The sequence below is a fragment of the Heloderma suspectum genome, chromosome 11, assembly GCF_057233095.1.
Source record: "Heloderma suspectum isolate Gila_16-S chromosome 11, 16-S_ref, whole genome shotgun sequence".
NCBI lineage: Eukaryota > Metazoa > Chordata > Lepidosauria > Squamata > Helodermatidae > Heloderma > Heloderma suspectum.
Genome location: NC_139468.1, coordinates 32,713,301 through 32,732,020, shown reverse-complemented (window position 1 = coordinate 32,732,020; position 18,720 = coordinate 32,713,301). Strand labels below are relative to the sequence as shown.

Sequence of the window (18,720 nt, the reverse complement as noted above, 5' to 3'; positions counted from 1 at the left end):
CTGACCCGGGGGGGGGGGGGAGGAAAAATCTCTAGAAACAGGCTCTATGGTTCCTGCCATAGAAGTCTTGTTGCTAGAGCCTCCCTGGAGCCTCCCAGAAAGAAATGCTTGAAGAGTCCTGTCTGTTTCCTAGGATGCTCTAGGAATGGAGCTTCCATGGCAGGGCCTGTTCCTAGAGAGCTTTTCCTCTCTTCCCTCCCCCCCTCCCCAATGTTCCAGTGTGGGATGTCAGGACTCTTTAGCAAGGGAGCAGCTTAAAGGAAGAAGGGCTAGAGGCCAGGATTCCTGGATGGCTGAGTGGTTTGAGAAATTAGGTTTCTGGGAGGAGTGTTGGTTAATCTGTTAAGACAGAGCCAGGCCTCTGAAAACCCCTTGGGAGGAGTTGGATTTGTGCGAGCGAGTGGCATGTGTAAGAGTGAGAGGTGTGTGAGATGAACATGTGCTTGCATAAGTGTGGCCTGCTGATATAAAGGAACACCTCCTCCCATATGTACCCACCCAGATCCTTGGGTTGTCTTTGGATGTCTTACTGCAGGTGCCCTGCTGAATTAAGTTAGGTAGGTGGCTACGAGAGGCAGGCCTTTTTAGTTTTGGCATCCTGTTCATGGAATATATCATACCCAAGGTTTGTCTGCTGCCCACACTGTTCGCTTTTGGCAGCATTTTTCTTCTCCCAGACATATTAGATTAAAATGATTGGGATTTGATGTTCTAAGGCCTTTTACATTTTAATTGCCTTTGTTGTTTTTACAATCAGTCACCCTGCGAATGTTTTGCTATAAGGAGGCATATAAATATCATAAAATAACAAGCAAGCGAGCAAACTGCTAGCACATGAAGCATGCAACATTCCTTTCATTTCTTTGTTAAATTGTCAGGATTTTCTCACTTAAATATTACACAGTTTTCAGTACCTTCCTCAAGCCCTTAGTAATGTATGGGTGGTCCAAAATTTATTATTTATTTATTTATTGCATTTATATCCCGCCTTTTTTCCCTCTTGCAAGGAACCCAAGGCAGCTTACATTATCCTCCTCCTCTCTGTTTTATCCTCACAACAACAATCCTGTGAGGTAGGTTGGGCTGAAAGGCTGTGACTGGCCCAATGTCACCCAGTGAGCTTCCATGGCCGAGTGGGGACTAGAGCCCGGATCTCCCGGCTCCCAGTCCAACACTCTCACCACTACAGTACACTGGCTCAAAATCAAAATCAGACTTAATTGTTAATGAACACTTTGCCACCATAAAGATGGAACCCACGCCAACACTACCACTAAGGGCCAAGCTATATGTAACAAGCACTATGATTTTATAGCTTCCATTTTTTAAAAAAAAAAACCTATATGGGGTGTGTGTGTGTGTGTGTGTGTGTGTGAAAATGAAAAACATTTTGGTATAAAACACCAGCTTCAGTCACAAATAAGAGTATGCTGCAATACCACTTATAAACTGAGCTAGAACCAATCAGGAACAGGACAAACCTCAAGGAGGGAACATGGATTAACACTTGTATTCAACAGCCAATCAAGCTGCATTAATAAACAATCCATACTTGAAATGTTTCACACTTAAAACTCTGTGTGTGTGTGTGTGTGCGTGTAAAATGTAAAGCTATAAAATTCTAAAAAATTGAATTTGAATTTTTTAAATATATATACATATAAATATATAAATAAAATTATAAACTGGGTACATTACTGGTGGCCGTTTGTTTAGTATTTGGAATACTGTACCATGTACATCACATCGCCTGTATATTGCTAGGTTGATGCCACCCAAAATGGTACCCCTGAGTTATTTCCCTCTTCCCCATTAATTAAGAACACTTACCATATGCATCTTGTCATAGTGCTGGTTTCCACACACCCAACAGCAGCATCCAAAGATGGGGTGGGGTGGGGTGTGGAAACTAAGATGGCCATGTGTCCTTCTTTAAAGAGGGCAGTCCTCTCTTTGAAGACTTCCTCCATGTCAGGAATGAGGAACATGCAGCCCTCCAGATCTTGCTGGACTGCAGCTTCCATCATCTCTCGTCACCACTGGCTATGCTGGCTAGGGCTGATAGGAGTTGCAGTCCAACAGCATCTTGAGAGCCACATGTTCCCCAGCCCTGCAGTATATGAAGAAATGTCCTGCCCAGGTCTGGTTTAAAGATAAAGAATGATTAGAAGGGAGAGAACAGGAGCCTTGAAGTTACCCATCAGCTGGTAGCACCTGGACAGCAGGCTGAGTAGGCAACACAAACCACCTGTTACAATCTTCCCCATTTTCCTCAGATGTGTTGAATTTTTATTTAACTTATAGTAATTATTTCTAACACAGGATGCAAACTGGATGCAAATCTGTGACCTCTTTCGGTGACGTGTGAGCAGCCACCCGAGAGAACTCACATCCCAGTGTTGTCACGTCATGGAGTAAGTAATCCCATAGTGACACAGTTTCCAGTGACATCCCTATGGTGTGTGCAACATCTAGCTCAGCCTGAGTGTCACATCTTGTTGACAGGTGTGAAAGTTACACAACAGTCGGTCAAGTAAAGTGCTCAAAAGGGAGTCTTCTTTTCCGTTTCTTATTCACAAGGAAATTTTCCATCAGGCATCCATGAAATTAGCATTGCTATTGAGTCATCATTAACGTAAGCTGGTTACAACAGTGGTGAAATAATGCTGAATTTATTTTGTGATCAGGGCAAATGGAGGGGTGGAATTTAAGGCAGATACTTTAACTTAAATGTTCTTTCTTTTTTGTTGCACAAGTGAATGTTTAAACACCTTAACTTTTACAGATATATATTTCTCAGAGGTTAAAATGTATATGATGAAATGCGCCCATAATAAATCACTGCTCACTTTGAAGATCCACATGGTTACCACTTGGCCAGGGTGTGTGCGTGTGTGTGTGTGTGCGTTTATTACTAGAATGCCTTGAAAAAGACAATCATAGAATTACCTGACCTCTAACGGAGATGGGTGGTGGTAGTTAAAATTGAACTTCACTGTGGCTCTCCTATACTTAATATTTATAGATAGTGAAAACACTTCACATATATGAACTCTGTAATCTTTACCATCCACCCTGTAAGATAGGGCATTTTTATTATGATCATCCCTATCGTATTGTTATTATCTTCATTATCTATTCTATTTCAATGCTTCTCAAAGTGCATTAAGCATACAGAGCCATCCAGACTCCATGCTGGAGTTGTTTTGGACTACAAGTCCCAGCATCCCTGACCATGTTGGCTGGGGCTGATGGAGGAAAGTTTCAATCCACCAAGCAGACATGTGCAGCTTTCCTTGCCTAATGGCTGGTTAAAATGGGAACTCTGAAACCTCTTAGTTTTAGGAAAACACAACAGATTTTCACCAAACCTGCAGAAAGGAATGCCTTTGCAATATCCTTGAATTTCTGGCATAACCTAAGCTGCAAAAACAGGAGAATATAAATTGAGATACATATGATTTGGGGTGGGTACAAAACTGGTTGCAAATACAGGATGCTTATTCTCCAATGGAAAATGTATATGCTGCTACAACTCAGCCATTGTACATCAGACTTCTTCGGCATTTTGCCAGGTAAATACTGTCTGTCAAATTTCATACTGGTAGGAAGAGTCGTCTCTTCCCCCCCCCCCACTAAATAAACTTCTCAGGCTTTATAATGACAGAATGCTGAAAGCCAACTGTAACTATACAGATGCTCCTGCAGCTATACTATCAAGGCTTTTGAAAGTACATCATCTGCAAACAAAAAATGTGTTGGGTGTGAGAGCTCTGCTTTGATCGGTAAATATACATCACAGGTAGCATACTCCTGACCAAAGAGTACTTAGGGTGCAATCCTATGCATGTTTAGACAGAAAAAGTCCTGCAACTCCCAGCATTCCCCAGCCAGTTGTAGGACTTTTTCTGTCTAAACATGCATAGGATTGCATCCTAGGTCTATCAGAACATCCGCATCTTCTGATGTCTTAGAAGCAATACATTATGACATTACTAACAGCTATAATAGCTTGTATCGCCATGTCCAGAAGCAGTATACCTCTGCATACTGCTGCTGAAAACAAACAGGGAAAGGCCATCAATGTTCATGCCTTGCTTGCAATTATCTACAGGTCCATGGCTAGAGGGGCTGATTCAGTAAGGCTGTTCTTATATTCTTACTATTATAAACGGTTCTGTTTTAAGATATGGCTTTAGTTCTACTGATGCTGTTTTGTGACCACAGTATGTCTTTGATTGACTGTTATAACCTAACAGCACAATCCTATGCATGTTTACTCAGAAGCACGTCCTACCATGTCCAGTGGAGTTTGCTCCCCCGCAAGTGTGTACAGGACTGCAGGCTTAAAGTACAATCTGATGCTTGTATACTTAGAAATAAATCTTACTATATCCTATTCTTCTCACTGCAAGTGGAGGGTACGTAGGAGTGCACCCCTAGTCATTTAGTGGCCATTCAACAAAAAGCTAGGCTCCGTAGATGGCTTTGGAAAAAAATATACGCATGTATAAGTCTTTCTCATGGTGACCAGATTAATTTATTTCAATTTCTCTTCTGCCCTTTGCCCATAGACTTGCAGGGTAGAGGCCTTCTAAGGACCCACAGAAAGCCAGATTTGGTTCTGCACCCCTAATGTACACAATTAAAGGCTTAAACCAGCATCTTGCATCGATAGGGACAACAGTGGTCTAGGATACCCTAAACAAATGTACACCAGTCCGATTATTCAGGGAATTTAGTTGGGATTTTGGCTTAAACCAGCATCTTGCATCAACAGGGACAACAGTAGTCTAGGATACCCTAAACAAATGTACACCAGTCCAATTATTCAGGGAATTTAGTTGGGATTTTGGCTTAAACCAGCATCTTGCATCGATAGGGACAACAGTAGTCTAGGATACCCTAAACAAATGTACACCAGTCTGATTATTCAGGGAATTTAGTTGGGATTTTGGCTTAAACCAGCATCTTGCATCGATAGGGAAAGCAGTAGTCTAGGATACCCTAAACAAATGTACACCAGTCTGATTATTCAGGGAATTTAGTTGGAACTTCGCTCCTGAGTTTCCTTCTCTTGTATATTTCTACTTTTCTACTAATAGATCAAGCAGGAAATGTTCACAACAAGGGGAATGCTTCCAGCCCTGCTGCGTGGGTGAGGGGAGATAATCAAAGGATGACTTGCAGGACTTACAGCAAGTTACAGGACTGATCCTGTACATAAGCTTACTCAGAAATAAGTCTCACCATGTTCAAAAGACCCTACCTCCAAATAAGCAAGCTTATTTTAAGTCTACCTACATGTTATACTCCTCATATGAAAAGACAGGCTCTAATGTTGAGAATTCTGAAGCCTCCACCCCACCCTGAGACAGAGAGAGTGAGAGGGACTCATAGGCAAACACAAAGGGAAGCAGGACCCACTAGCCCCTTTTCTTCATCTGTTACTTATTTCTGCTTCTCTTATCTCTTTTTAGGAGCCGATTTTCCTTAGGGCTTGGTGGGGCTGGAGTAAGTGCAGTTAGGCACTAAACAAGAGGTACGATAAGCAAATATAAACAATCAAGGTGGTCAGCTTGCCTAAGAGCACTTCCAGGTCTGTCTACCTTTCTCCGGGGAGGTGATGTTTCAGAACTCCCCATAGACAGAGTGTGGGAGCCTTTCTACATGAGGCATTTACTGTGTGCTCACGATTCCTCACTCATGGTAGTCTGTGGGTGCTTTACATGATGTCCAAGGCCTCTCCCATGCTTGGCAACCGTTATGTTTTTTTTCTAACCAGGAAAGTCTGGTATTTCTGTGAATGGTGGCATGAAACCCTCAGGTATTTGTGCAATTCCACTATACCACAGTGCCACCTAGTGGTTATGTAAGGGAACATATAGAAAGGCAGAGAAAGGTAACACCCTGGAAAAAAAATGTGTAAAGGTCTTAATCTCACAAAGAATCTAGAAGCAGAAGCCTACAGTAAAGTGGCGGGTTAAAAGCCTCATGCAGAAAAGCCCTGGCTTACACACAGCTGCTAAGTGGAGAAGTTCCTGAGGACCACTGAAATGGAGGGTCTTGAAAATAAGCATTAACATAGCAAAGTATAACATGACAGAAAGAACATAAATCAGCACTTCTAACTCTGCAGTTAAGTGTCATTTCTTTTGCCCTAGGAACTGTTGTTCACTGAGGTGGTTAGGGATTTCTAACAGTGAAGGCTGAACACCCTCACCAAAGAATTCTGGGAACTGTAGTTTGGAGAAGGGAGTCATGACAGTTAAGCTGATATAAACTAAAACATATAAAACTACGTATGTTTGTAGTGCAGATATGCTCTCAGAATCTTTTGAACAATCATACCTGGCTCAGAAATAATGATAAAAACAACAGCATTAACAACATATATAGCACTTACAATATCTAAAGATATCTCTAAGTGGTTTACAGAATCAGATTAAAATACATCATAATAAATACAAAAACTCATCAGTTCAAATGCTTAAAATATTTTAAAACCAAAGCTAAAAGCACAATAATTAATAAATTAACTGGGCAACACAATCATTTGGGGGAAGGCTTGGCTAAAGAGATGGGTTATTAACCAATGCCTAAAACATACCACAGTGTGTGCCTTCTGAATACCAGGGTGGAGGGCATTCCATGCATTGGGTGCCTTCACGGAGAAGGCCCACTTCTGGGTACACCTCTGTCATGTCTCCCCCACTCGCATTTTCTCTCAACAGAACAGCCCCAGATGTTGTAACCTCTCTTCATAGGTGTGGTTATTTTTTATTTTTGTTTCCTACAGATGGAGAAATGGCACTAGAAATGAAGGCGCGAGTTGAAATGAAGCTTTAGCAGGTTGGATGCCAAAGAACAGGGGAAAGAGCACTATTTCTGATTGGAGGTGGGGTAGGGAGTAATAGAAATAAAAATGCATGTCTGTATGCCCAGGAGCAGATGACAGGTAAAAGGCTTTGGATGGGAAACTTGGCAGACCCATACTTGTAACAGTATGCACAGATACGTAGGCAAGTACGTGACAAAACCTGTTTGGACAACAGATATTACAGGTGGGTGAGTGGAACTGGGAGAAAGGCTATGATGGAATTCTCCACTTTAGGAGCTCCTCTGTATTATGAAGCTGCAGTCAGAAACTAGGAAAACCCCAGTTCTGCTACCTTATTCAGGCAAAAATACCTGTTCTATAGCTCTGGATGAAACAATTTTAATGTAATATTGACATTAAATGCACTCTCCCTTTTAAAAGAACAGCACACTTCTGCTTGGAGCTGATGTAAATGTTACATCCTCCAAAGGGATATCACCCCATACAGTGAACTGCTTGGTGAGCTGTGCACAACTCTCCCGAGCTTTAATGACTAGGACGCCTTAATGCCTGGATGGGTGCCACCACATGGGGTCCTTGTTCCAAGGGTTGGCTTTGTCAGGCACCTGCCAGGGCCCATGCCACAAGCAGGGGCCCATTTCTGACTTCCAGAGCCTCCTGGCCCTGCTCCTTCTTCTTGCTGTTGCTGCCTGCCCACCTGCCTTCTTCTGTTCAAACATATGTTCAAACAAGAGCAAGGAGAAGGAAGTAATAGTAGCCTCCTCTTCCGTTGCCCTCTCCTTCTGGACAGTGGGGCAGATTGGGTCACAGAGGGAAGCGACGAGGTGGCGATGACAGCAGCAAGGACTGACATTCAGGAAGCAACTCCCACCCCCGCCGAGGGCATCGCACTCAGGGTCTCTTCAAAATCTGGAGCTGACACTGCCCTGATCCATGCTGCTTCTAGTGGTAGGGGTCTGGAGAGTCTCCACATAAGGGCAGCCATCCACATGATAACCCATTATAAGAGTTACAGCAGTAATGCATACTCCGGCTGCTAATTAAGTACTGTGTTCCTCAGCACGCTCACTTGGAAGTCCGTTCTGTTGAAATTAACTGGGCTATCCTTCATCTAAGGCCTAGTTCTCACTAAGCTGTGTCTGGGCTGTACCACTTCAGACTGCAAGTGGTACCCAATGGTTCCTCCATACAAAAAAATTCCCTGCATTTAGAAATTTATTTATTTATACCCCACCTTTCTTCCATCATGGAACTCAAGGTGGCTACATGTGGTTCTCAAGTGGTCTCCCCTCCAAGCACTGGCCAGACCCAAACTTGCTTCGCTTCAGCAAGCTGCCTCATGTGCCTTCAGACTGTGCCCTGGGACATAGATTTCTGGGAGAAGGGTTATAGCTTAGCCTCTGTGCAGTCTTCTATGTACTTTATCCATCTAAAAGCTTTAATGTACTCTTGAGCATTCTATCCAAGTCTTAGGGTCTTTTCTTTTCCCCAAGAATATAGATCTGCCCACTGTTAAAACTCAACATTTTTTTTAAAGATCCCTCTAACTGCTGCATTAAAACATTTCAGCAGTGACCCAAGAGATAACAGGGAGGAGAAAGGAATTATCTTGATATACGCCTTTTGATGTTATTAAAGCACTTCAGGTCAGAGAATACATCTGTCATTCAACAGTAGTTAAGGTTTGTTTGGTTTTTCGGCATACATACGCTCATTAACTTCTTCAGTGAATGTGACTCACAGCATAGAACAGTTAGAAGAATGGTCTGAATTCCTTAAAAACCACTTTCAACTACTGTATACTTAACAACTCAAATTACAAAGCTAAGGAATGAGAAAAAAGAGAGAGACAAAGATCCTACCTGGATGTTCCACCCCAAAGAAGATGTTACAACTGCTAGCGAAGAAAGATCCCACGTGCCAGCTACTTTCTACTTTCTGAGCAGTGCACGCCCCATCGGTACATCCTTCCAAATTCCTCAGAGACCCACCCATGAAACTTGCAATTCAGGATTTTTGTCTAAGGGCAATTCTCGTGTTGTGCAAATCCTTGGGATACAACTTTGGTGAATAATCCTGACAGTCTTCATTGCTACTTGTTCCAACATCGTAAAACGAGAAAGATTCAATGTGTTACGCTACTTTAATCTGGGAGGTAAATACAGCGATGGTTGGAGGAGTTTCTTCAGGTTAAAGTGGAGTTTCTTTGCCATATTAAGTCAGGCGTAAGATGGTAAAGTTTGTAAGAAACTCCACTTTAACCGGAGTAATTCCCTAAAGGAGCCACAGTTTTGTGGGACATGTTTCTATGGTGCATGTGAAGTGCGTTGTTTTTAATTTAAGGCACGTATGCCCATCGCATATTGCAGTTAATAGGTATATAACAAAGGTGTGTAACATGTGAAGCATCCCAGGTTCTCAGGCTCTGCAAAGCAACCTATGTCATCCTGATCAGTCTAACTATCATTGGCCTCAAACTCATTATCAAGCATCTATGGTTGCTAACTTTTTGGAGGCGGAAGCTCCACTAAAGTGTGCTGAGGAAAGAACAGTGTGAGTTCCCCCCTCTCCCTTTGCTTTCACTTCCTGTACAAAAAAAACCTAGAAAGAAACAATGTAACATACAGTGTTGTAGCTCTAATTTGGGATTTAAGCGTGGTTCTCATTGGGCCGCCCCACCCCCCACCCCCGCGATGATGGAAACTTCCCCATTACAGACTTGCTAAAGTCCAGCCCGCTCAACCTCCTTCGGAAACACTGTAAGATGTACTTGTTTGAGCCAACTGTCAGGTTACATTGGGAAAGAGTGGGATAGTTTCATTGAACTTTATTCAATGTTATTCTGTTCTGCTAGGTTTTTGTTCTTGCTTTTGTTACCCACCTTGAGCCTTCGGAGTAGGGTGGGCTATGCATCTAAAATAAATGAGTAGGCAAGAGAGTTTGTACAAGCCTACAGCTATAATAAACTTGTTATTAGTTGTCTTTTGTGGATAACACATTTTGAATTGTACCCAATGTTAGTCCCACTTAGAGTAGACCCACTGAAATGAATGGGACTTAGAATAACAATGGATAGAACCCTTTGCAACTAAGCACCAATCAATCTTGGGGATTTGAACAGTCCTGTTGGTCAAATATTTTCAACCCATTATTAATGGGAAGTGTGGACTACAGCAACAAAAGCAGAAATTATCATTTGCAGTTGTTCTATATACCTCCACCTCCAGGAACATGATTGCTTCCCTTCACATCTAGTTCAAAAATCAACTCACATTTGCCAGGCCCATCACCAAACCCCAGTTTTGGTTGCGGCTCAGCAAATATGGATGAAGCTGTAAGTACGGATATAGCAAAACAATAATTTATCAAGCATTTATTCAGTACATGCCAAATTCTCCACAGGGAGCTGTTTCATCCACAGTCTGAGCACATCAACTGGATCTTGTCAATTGGCTCTGGTATCAGATATTACAACACAATGAACACAATAAATGGAAAGATGGAAACCATTTCAGGAAGTAAGGCCGTAAAGTAGGAGACAAAACCCTCGCTTCCTTACCACTCCGGTTTTTCTGACTTGTCTCCAACTGAAGTTACCTGAGCCAGTCCCTTCTTATCCTGCCACTTGGCTAATGTACCTGCCCTAGCCACAGGCTTTCAGTGACTTGAGGGCTTTGGGCTAGTGAGGGCTGGTTAGGGATGTGCAAAAGTAACTTACCTTTTCAAAGGGTGACATTCGTGGTGGGGGGGAGGCACTCCGTCCCTCCCCTCGAAATTCTCCCCGGCTGGCTCTGCTCGGGTAACTTCAGGTCAGTCTTCTCTCTTAAAATTATGTGTGTTAATACCAGGAATTTTGTAAACTTACAATTCCTTGGTGACACTTTGCTTCTGGAATATGGCATGGGATACATTACCTGCTGATCCATGATAGCCCGTACCATAATATTTATTTGTGATATTTATATACTGCTAAATAAAGTAAAATCCTTAAGTGGTTTACATATAAATATTAAAATCACATCTAAATGCAGTATTAAAAACAATTCCAATTACAATAGGAGGAATACACGGTCATCTAGTGAGCTTCATGGCAGAGTGAGGACTAGAACTCAGATCTCCCAAATCCCAGTCCAGCACTCTAAACACTAAACTACACTGTCACACACCTCTGGAATAAGGTGCCAGACTCAGGGCATCCCTACACCAGGCTAAAATCCTGCATTTAAAAAGGGGTTTTCTGCTTCCGTTTTAAATGCAGGATCACGACTCCCTTTTTCACCCGCTTCCTTTGCCCCCTCCCTTTCCTTCTCCCCATATCTGAGTCTTCCATTATCTTTCACTGATCTTGCTCCTCTTCCTCTTTTCACGGAGGGAACTCAAGCGGAACACAAGGGGGTGGGTAATTTGATAGCTCATTATCTGCGATCTATTTAAAAACGGAACAAAGGGCACTTAGTGCAGGAGACGCCCTGGAGGGTCAAGACATCATGTAAAGAGCCCACAAACTTCTATAAAGGAGCCATCTCAATCACAGGATAAAAGCTCTGTGTGAAGAAAGCCTCAGTCTATGTATCAAGATCAACAGCATTAGCAACCAGTCGCGATATTCTCTTTCATTACCCACTCACTATTGTGCATCTACCAAATAAATATAGCTCTTACAAGGAATTTACATGAATGGAGGGACTTTAAGGTTGTTGTGTATCTTGGAATGAAATAAAGCAAAGTGTTGGAGACACCTAATTCCTGCATGTCAAATTTTAAATGAAGCAGGAGTTAGCCTTGAATGGAAGAATCCATCAAGCACTGTTTTTATACAACTTCAATTAGTTTCAACAGGGCATGCATAAGACTCTTCTTGAATCCCATGTTATACAAACATTGTTTAATCTCAGGATAAGATTAAGCAACCATCCTCTGGGTCCACCAGCAAGCCAGTCTTTCAGGCCTCCGGTTGCTCTTTGAGGAAAAACACGAAGCACACCAAGTAGCAGTATTGAAATAGGTTTAATGCTGAAAATATTTTGTGTTTGTTTAGTACATGAAACAGACTAATGTTCAGCTGCAGTGAAAGTTAATTCAATAGAATACCTGTTGAAAAGCAAGAGTCCATAATTGTAAGTTAATCACCTGCCTTTTAGCCAGTTATATCTGCCAGTACCAAAGCCTCAAATTAAGCACCTTTCTGAAATATTGATGGGAAGATTACATTTGATGTACAGGGCAATCCTATGTATGACAACTCAGAAGTAAGCCCCATTGAGTTCAATGAGGCTTACCCTGAGGTAAGTGTTTATAAGATTGTAGCCTTAATAAACAAATCCTACCATTGATTCTTAAAAGATATATAGATATATAGATACACACACACACACACACACACACACATACACATACATACTGTGTGTGTGTGTGTGTATCTATATCTATATATATATTTCATTCCCTGTTACAGAGACATGGGAGCAGGATGGATAAACATTATTTTTTAAAAGTAAAATTTCTAAATTTGAAAACAGGCCTTATTTATTTAAAACAGTTTTTTGTTGTTAAAAAGTATACTTTTGTCTCTTTAAAAAATAATATAAAAGGAAATCTGAATAGAATACAAACATATTAAGGCCTCTACTTGTAATCTTTTAACAGTGATCATGAGAATCTGTCAAAGACCTTACAGCACAATTCTATCAGTGTCAACTCAGAAGTCCCACTGTGTTCAATGAGACTTGCCCCCAGGTAAGTGTGTACAGGATCACACCCTTCATTAAAGGGTGCTTTTCCATATAAGAGCTATAGGGAAAATATCAGACTTTGAAGACTTAAGCTGCAATCCTATGCACACTTACTTGGGGTAAGTCTCATTGAAATCAGTGGGATTTACTTCTGAGTAAACCTGTATATGATTCTGCTCTAAAACCTGCAACTCTGTACCCTCTTACCAGGATGTAAGCCCTGTTGAACTCACTGGGACTTGCTTCTGAATAGACATTTATAGGATTGCATTATAAGCAATTCTAATGTAAGCTTTATGTTTTTAAAATGGAATAAATAATTAATTGCAATTCTAGTTGTGGGGTGCCTACTCAATCCAAGGATTAGCAAGTTATCACAGGCATTAGGGTCCAGGAAATGCCATCCCGTACCTCTCAATGTTACATAGGCAGCAGCAAAAGTCTGGTAGGTGGGTTACTGTGGTCCATCATGACTTCACCTCCCTTTCTGTGTTCTGCTCCAAATGGAATCAAAATGAAATTCTTGTATTTCCCTAACCTGTTCAACAGACAGCTAGTTTCGAGTGTACCCATTTGGTACTGCATGCCTGAGACAGGATGTTCTGTTATTCTACCACCCACCCTAGTGCCTGGTTGATTAATACTTTTGGCAACTTGTCTGGATATTCAGTTAACTGGTCAAAATCTGAATTTCTCCTTGACCTCTCAGCAGCTTTTGATACTGTTGACCATGGTATCCTCCTGGACTGCCTGGAGGGGTTGGGCATTGGGGACACCGTATTGCAGTGGTTCCAGTCCTTCCTCTCCGGCAGGTACCAGAGGGTAACACTGGGAGAGGAGGTTTTGGACCCGTGGCCACTCACTTGTGGGGTGCCACAGGGTTCCATCCTCTCCCCGATGCTATTTAACATCTATGTGAAGTCGCTGGGGGCTATCATCAGGAGGTTTGGGGTGTGAGTCATCAATATGTGGATGACACGCAGCTCTATCTCTTGTTCAAATCTTCACCAAGGTTGGCCGTAGAATCCTGTCCAAATGTCTGGAGACGGTGAGTGGCTGGATGGGGAGGAATAAGCTGAAGCTGAACCTGACAAGACTGAGGTACTTTTGGTGGGAGACAAGAGGAGGCTGGGGGATGTTGACCTGGTGTTGAATGGGGTACAGCTAACCTTGAAAGACCAGATCCGCAGCCTGGGGATCATTTTGGACTCCCAGCTGTCCATGGAGGCTCAGGTGTCAGCTGTGAGCCGGACAGTGCTGTATCAACTCCATCTGATACGGTGGCTGCGCCCCTTCCTTCCCGACCATCTGCTCCCATCGGTAGTACATGCCCTGGTCTCCTCTCATTTAGACTACTGTAATGCGCTCTTCGTGGGGTTACCCTTGAAGATGGTTCGGAAGCTGCAGCTGGTAAAGAACGCAGCGGCTCGCCTGATTACAGGGAGCCGTCAGCGAGATCACATCACTCCAGTGCTGAAGGAGTTGCACTGGTTACCAGTTGTTTTCCAGGCCAAATTCAAGGTGTTGGTTTTGACCTTTAAAACCCTATATGGTTCCGGCCCAGCCTATCTTAAGGAGCGCCTCCAGCAGCACCAGACAGGCCGCTTAACAAGATCAGCCTCGGATGGCCTTCTCTCTGTCTCATCAGCCAGGACAGCTAGACTGGTGGGGATGAGGGAGAGGGCCTTTTCTGTGGTGGCCCCCAATCTGTGGAACTCCCTCCCTAGGGAGCTCCGCCATGCCCTCTCTTTAATGAGCTTCCGCCATGCATTAAAAACGTGGTTGTTCAGGCAGGCATTTGGGGGTGGGTTAGGGTTATTTTAGAAAACGTTTTTATTGTAGAATTTTATTGTTTTAAACTGTTTTATTATATGCTGTACATCGCCCAGAGTGGCTGGGTGACCAGCCAGATGGGCGATTAATAAATTAATAATAAATAAATAAATAAAATTGATGGAGATACTATATTAGCCAATTATAGTACTAATTCTAATTATAATTAGTCCCAAGACATGGTCTGAAGGCATATGAGGCAGCCACCTTGCGGAAGCTAAACAGGTCTGGAACTGGCTAGTGCTTGGAGGTGAGACCACCTGGGAACCACATGTAGCCATCTTGAGTCCCACAATGGAAAAAAGGTGGGATATAAATGTAATAAATAAAATAAAATAAATAATTAGTATATTAGCTAACTGGCAATTTCAATGGTGCCCAGATGTCTATTTGGAATACTTATTCCCAGAGACGTATCTCGAATAATCAAGCTCAATTTGAATAAGTTCATTAATGAGATCTCACAGAATATAGATAGACAGGCATCTTTAAAAGCAGAGTTTCTGGGGTAAGTAAATACACTCAGGATGAATACATTAACTCAGATTGTTTATGTTATATGTGGGATTCCTTTATTTATACTTGGGAAATAGTTTCAAAAATGCAACTGTTTGTTTTGTAAATGGGTGTGTGTATCCCCGCCACGAATATCGTTGAAGAGGATGCAACTTCCAATTAAAGCAGGTGAGTTTGGCTTTCTAGATATTGCTTTATATCATTGGGCTTATTCATTGACCTGTACTAAATTTTGGGCTTTTCCACTTAGATCAGATTTTCCACCTTGGTCACCTTTGGAATCTTCTTGTCTTCATCCTCTTTCTAAATGGATGGCATTAGGTTCTCAGCACATTAAAAAGGATAGGGTTCCTCCCACGGTTACAGCTGTTAGAGACATGTAGCATATAATGTCACAACAATTAAATTTTGATCCATTTTCTCATGCTAAATTGACTCTGTGGGGAAACCTAGGGGTGGACGAAAGTCCCTTACCTGTTGTCGAAGGACGTTCGCGGTGGGGGGGAGGCGCTTCGCCGATCCCCCCGCGAAGTTCAGGCCGGGGGGGGGAGGCTTCCCGCCTCGCCCCGGCCGAAATTCAGGCCAGGGAGGAGGCTTCCCGCCTTGCCCGGCCGCGAACGCAAAAGTTTAAAAAAACAAAACGCCCCCTGATAGGCTACGTGACGATTAACGTAGCCTATCACGGCTAGATTTGCAAAGTCAGCCGTGATAGGCTACGTAAATCGTCACGTAGCCTATCAGGGGGCGTTTGTTTTCTTTTTCTTTTATTGCAATGGCGGCGGCGGCAGCTGGTAGAAAGACTGGCTGCCGCTCCCGCCCCACTCGAACACCCGCCGAACCGCTGGCCGGACCCGCCGCCGGGAGGGACATTCGGCGAAGGTAAGTCCCGTCCCGGGGGGGGGGTGCGGGGGGCGGGTTCAGAGGATTTCTCCCCGAAACACTGTCAGTAGCAAGGAAGGATGTCCAGAGACTGACCGAGGTACATATGCACAAAAAAGCATGTAATTCAGAATAGGGCCTTGTGACCAAATGGTATTTTGTTTTGTTGTTTCATTGCATATTTGAAAGTTTGCATGATGGATGTATTCTAATCCTTTCTCTTTAAGGCTATGGGAAGTAGGTGGGAGTTAGAATGTTCAGATTTCAGTGGCTGGTTGTTGCTTTTTCAGCTGGGAGAGAGAAGGAATAAGAGGCACCTAGTTTTCTTTCGAGGGGGAGATGGGGACTGGTTTTCTCAGGGGTAGGATTAGAGCACTGGGCTCTAGCTTTGGGGGTGGTTAGATTCCCCTGGGAGATGGAGGGAGGTATATTTATTGCTTTGAGGTCTTATTATTAGAAACAGTAGAGTAGGTAAGGAATTAATAAAAACTTGAAGAATTTTACCACATACTCAAACTGCATTGAAACATCTTATACTTCATAAATAAAGTTTTATGTTTGATTTGTTCTTCCAAACCATGCCCTACTTGGTCTTGTTTGTTACCAGAATTGGGTTAAGCATAACTAGGAAAGAAATTAGCCAAAGTCTATGAATCTACACACACACAGAGAGAAATCGAAGGTTCTCTCCTCTTGAGGAGGAGGGTGGTGGCTGTGTCCTAATAGTGTTGGACTGGGAGATCCGGGTTCTAGTCCCTGCTTGGCCATGGAAGCTCACTGGGTGACTTTGGGCCAGTCACAGCCTTCAGCCCAGTGTACCTCACAGGGTTGTTGTTATGAGGATAAAATGGAGAAGAGGAGGAGGATGTAAGCCACCTTGGTTTCTTTGCAAGGGGGGGGGGAAGGCAGGATATAAATGTAATAAATAAATAAATAAAGTGGTTGCTTAGGTTATAGTTCATGTATTCCTTTCGCATGTACTTGCTCTAAAGTATTACCTCAAAGAAGAGGTTGAGAGAATATAGAGGTACTGAAATTCTGGAGCTAGAATCAGTACTTGGTGAGGAGTGGTGATGTTATAAGAATCACAGGTGGGGAAAGGGTGATAAGTCACAGGCCTCAAGATGTGAAACTTATTCTAGAGTCTCATCCATGGGGATGGGGCAGGGACTACTAGCCCCAGACAAATATCTGAAGAATAGAGTGATCCCTGAGGATATGGAAGTTGGCTCTCCATGCACTATCCAAATGCTGTGGTGGTATTGCAGTTCTCACTGAAGCTTAGACCACTATCAGAGCAACATCTGCCTTGCCGGGGATCATTCACAGGTACTACAGAAACTGACCATTCCCTGTTCTCTGGATCTGTCTCCCTGAAACTCAGTATCTCTTGCCCGGTGTTAGATGTCTCCAGTTCCAGCCACCCGCACCCCACATCAAGCCTTGCTCAGCATCCCACAGTCTCTCAGCCCATCCCATACAGGATGCACATGGAAAAAGTAGAAAGTTAGGCTAATTAAGGGCATCTCTACACCAGCCTAAAATCCTGCATTTAAAACAGGGCTTTCTGCTTCCATTTTAAATGCAGGATCACAATGACTCCCCTTTTCACCCGCTTCCTTTCCCCCTCCTTCTCCCCGTATCTGAGTCTTCCATTATCTTTAATTGATCTCACTCCTCCTCTTGCCGCTTTTCCTCTTTTCATGGAGGGAATTCAAGTGGCACACAACAGGGTTGTTTGATAGCTCCTTATCTGCAATCTATTTAAAAATGGAACAAATGGCATTTAGTGCAGGAGATGCCTTGGAGCGTCACAGCGTCATGTAAAGAGCCCGCAAACATCCGTGAAGGAGCAATCTCAATTGCAGGATAAAAGCTCCGTGTAAAGAAAGCCTCAGCCAGAAATCAAATTCTTTCTATGGTAGAAATGTATAGACTATGCTTTCCTCAAACCACTTTCACCCAGGCTTCACTGGCATAAGAGATGAGACAATAAATTAGCTTTGTAATGTAATTCAATTATCAATAGGCCATGTCAACGAGTTACCAAACCGATAATGTGATAGCTCTGATTATGAAAACAAGTGCTTAAATATGAAGATAACATAATTCAGGTGTATCAAGACTTGTCTCCAGATACCCTAAGACACAGAGCATCGCTTCATGAAATCACAAAAATTCTGATGTTGCAAGAGATTCACAAGCTAAACATGGCGGCCAAACGTCTTAAGAATCCTTCGTTTTAAGATCCATTTATTTCCTCGGGAACATCAAAGAAATGAGGAGCGGCTATAATACTTGCAGCCTCACTTCATTTTCAACTTCAAAAATTTCTATTGGATGATGAGGGGTGCTTTGTTTTTCTTAAGGGCTTATTGCATTCCCAAAAGTACACTGTCACTACCCTTTATGCTCCCAATATAGGTCAAACCCAGTTCTTCAAGAGAGTATTTCTCAAATTGGCTGCATTTGGAGGGGGAGATCTAATACTTGGTGGTGACTTTAATGCTGTCCTAGATAATGCTAAAGACAGAACATCACTGGGCACTCATTCACACATTAGAATATGAGATCTTATAGCTTATGTGGGCCTAGTGGATTCATGGCACAGTTTATTCCAGTGCAAGAGATTATACATTCTACTCCAATGTAAAAAGTCTTACCTTCACATAGATATGATCTGCCTGTCTCATGAATTGGCAAGGAACTCCAAGATGCCCATATTAGTACAATTACCTTTTGACTATGCACAGATCTCAGCAACCTTGCACTCTCCACACCCAGTAGATCATACTTGCACATGGAGACTGAATACGCTGCTCCTTCAGAATCAATTTTTAATAGATCTGTTGAGTAAAGAAATTCCCCAATACCTTTCTGAGAATTCTCATCCTGAAACATCTCCACTGGTAGTTTGGG

At 42.8% G+C, this 18,720-nt stretch overlaps 1 protein-coding gene across 1 annotated transcript in view; it reads right to left on the bottom strand.

The window, feature by feature from the left end:
* CERS3 (ceramide synthase 3) overlaps window positions 1-18,714 on the bottom strand; it is an 82,358-nt gene extending 63,644 nt beyond the window's left edge. The window contains exon 1 of the mRNA XM_084817381.1: window positions 18,538-18,714. Within this exon, the coding sequence (XP_084673507.1) occupies window positions 18,538-18,702 (165 nt within the window). The 5' untranslated portion in view covers window positions 18,703-18,714. The remainder of the gene's footprint in view (window positions 1-18,537) is intronic.
* Window positions 18,715-18,720: the final 6 nt, after the last annotated feature.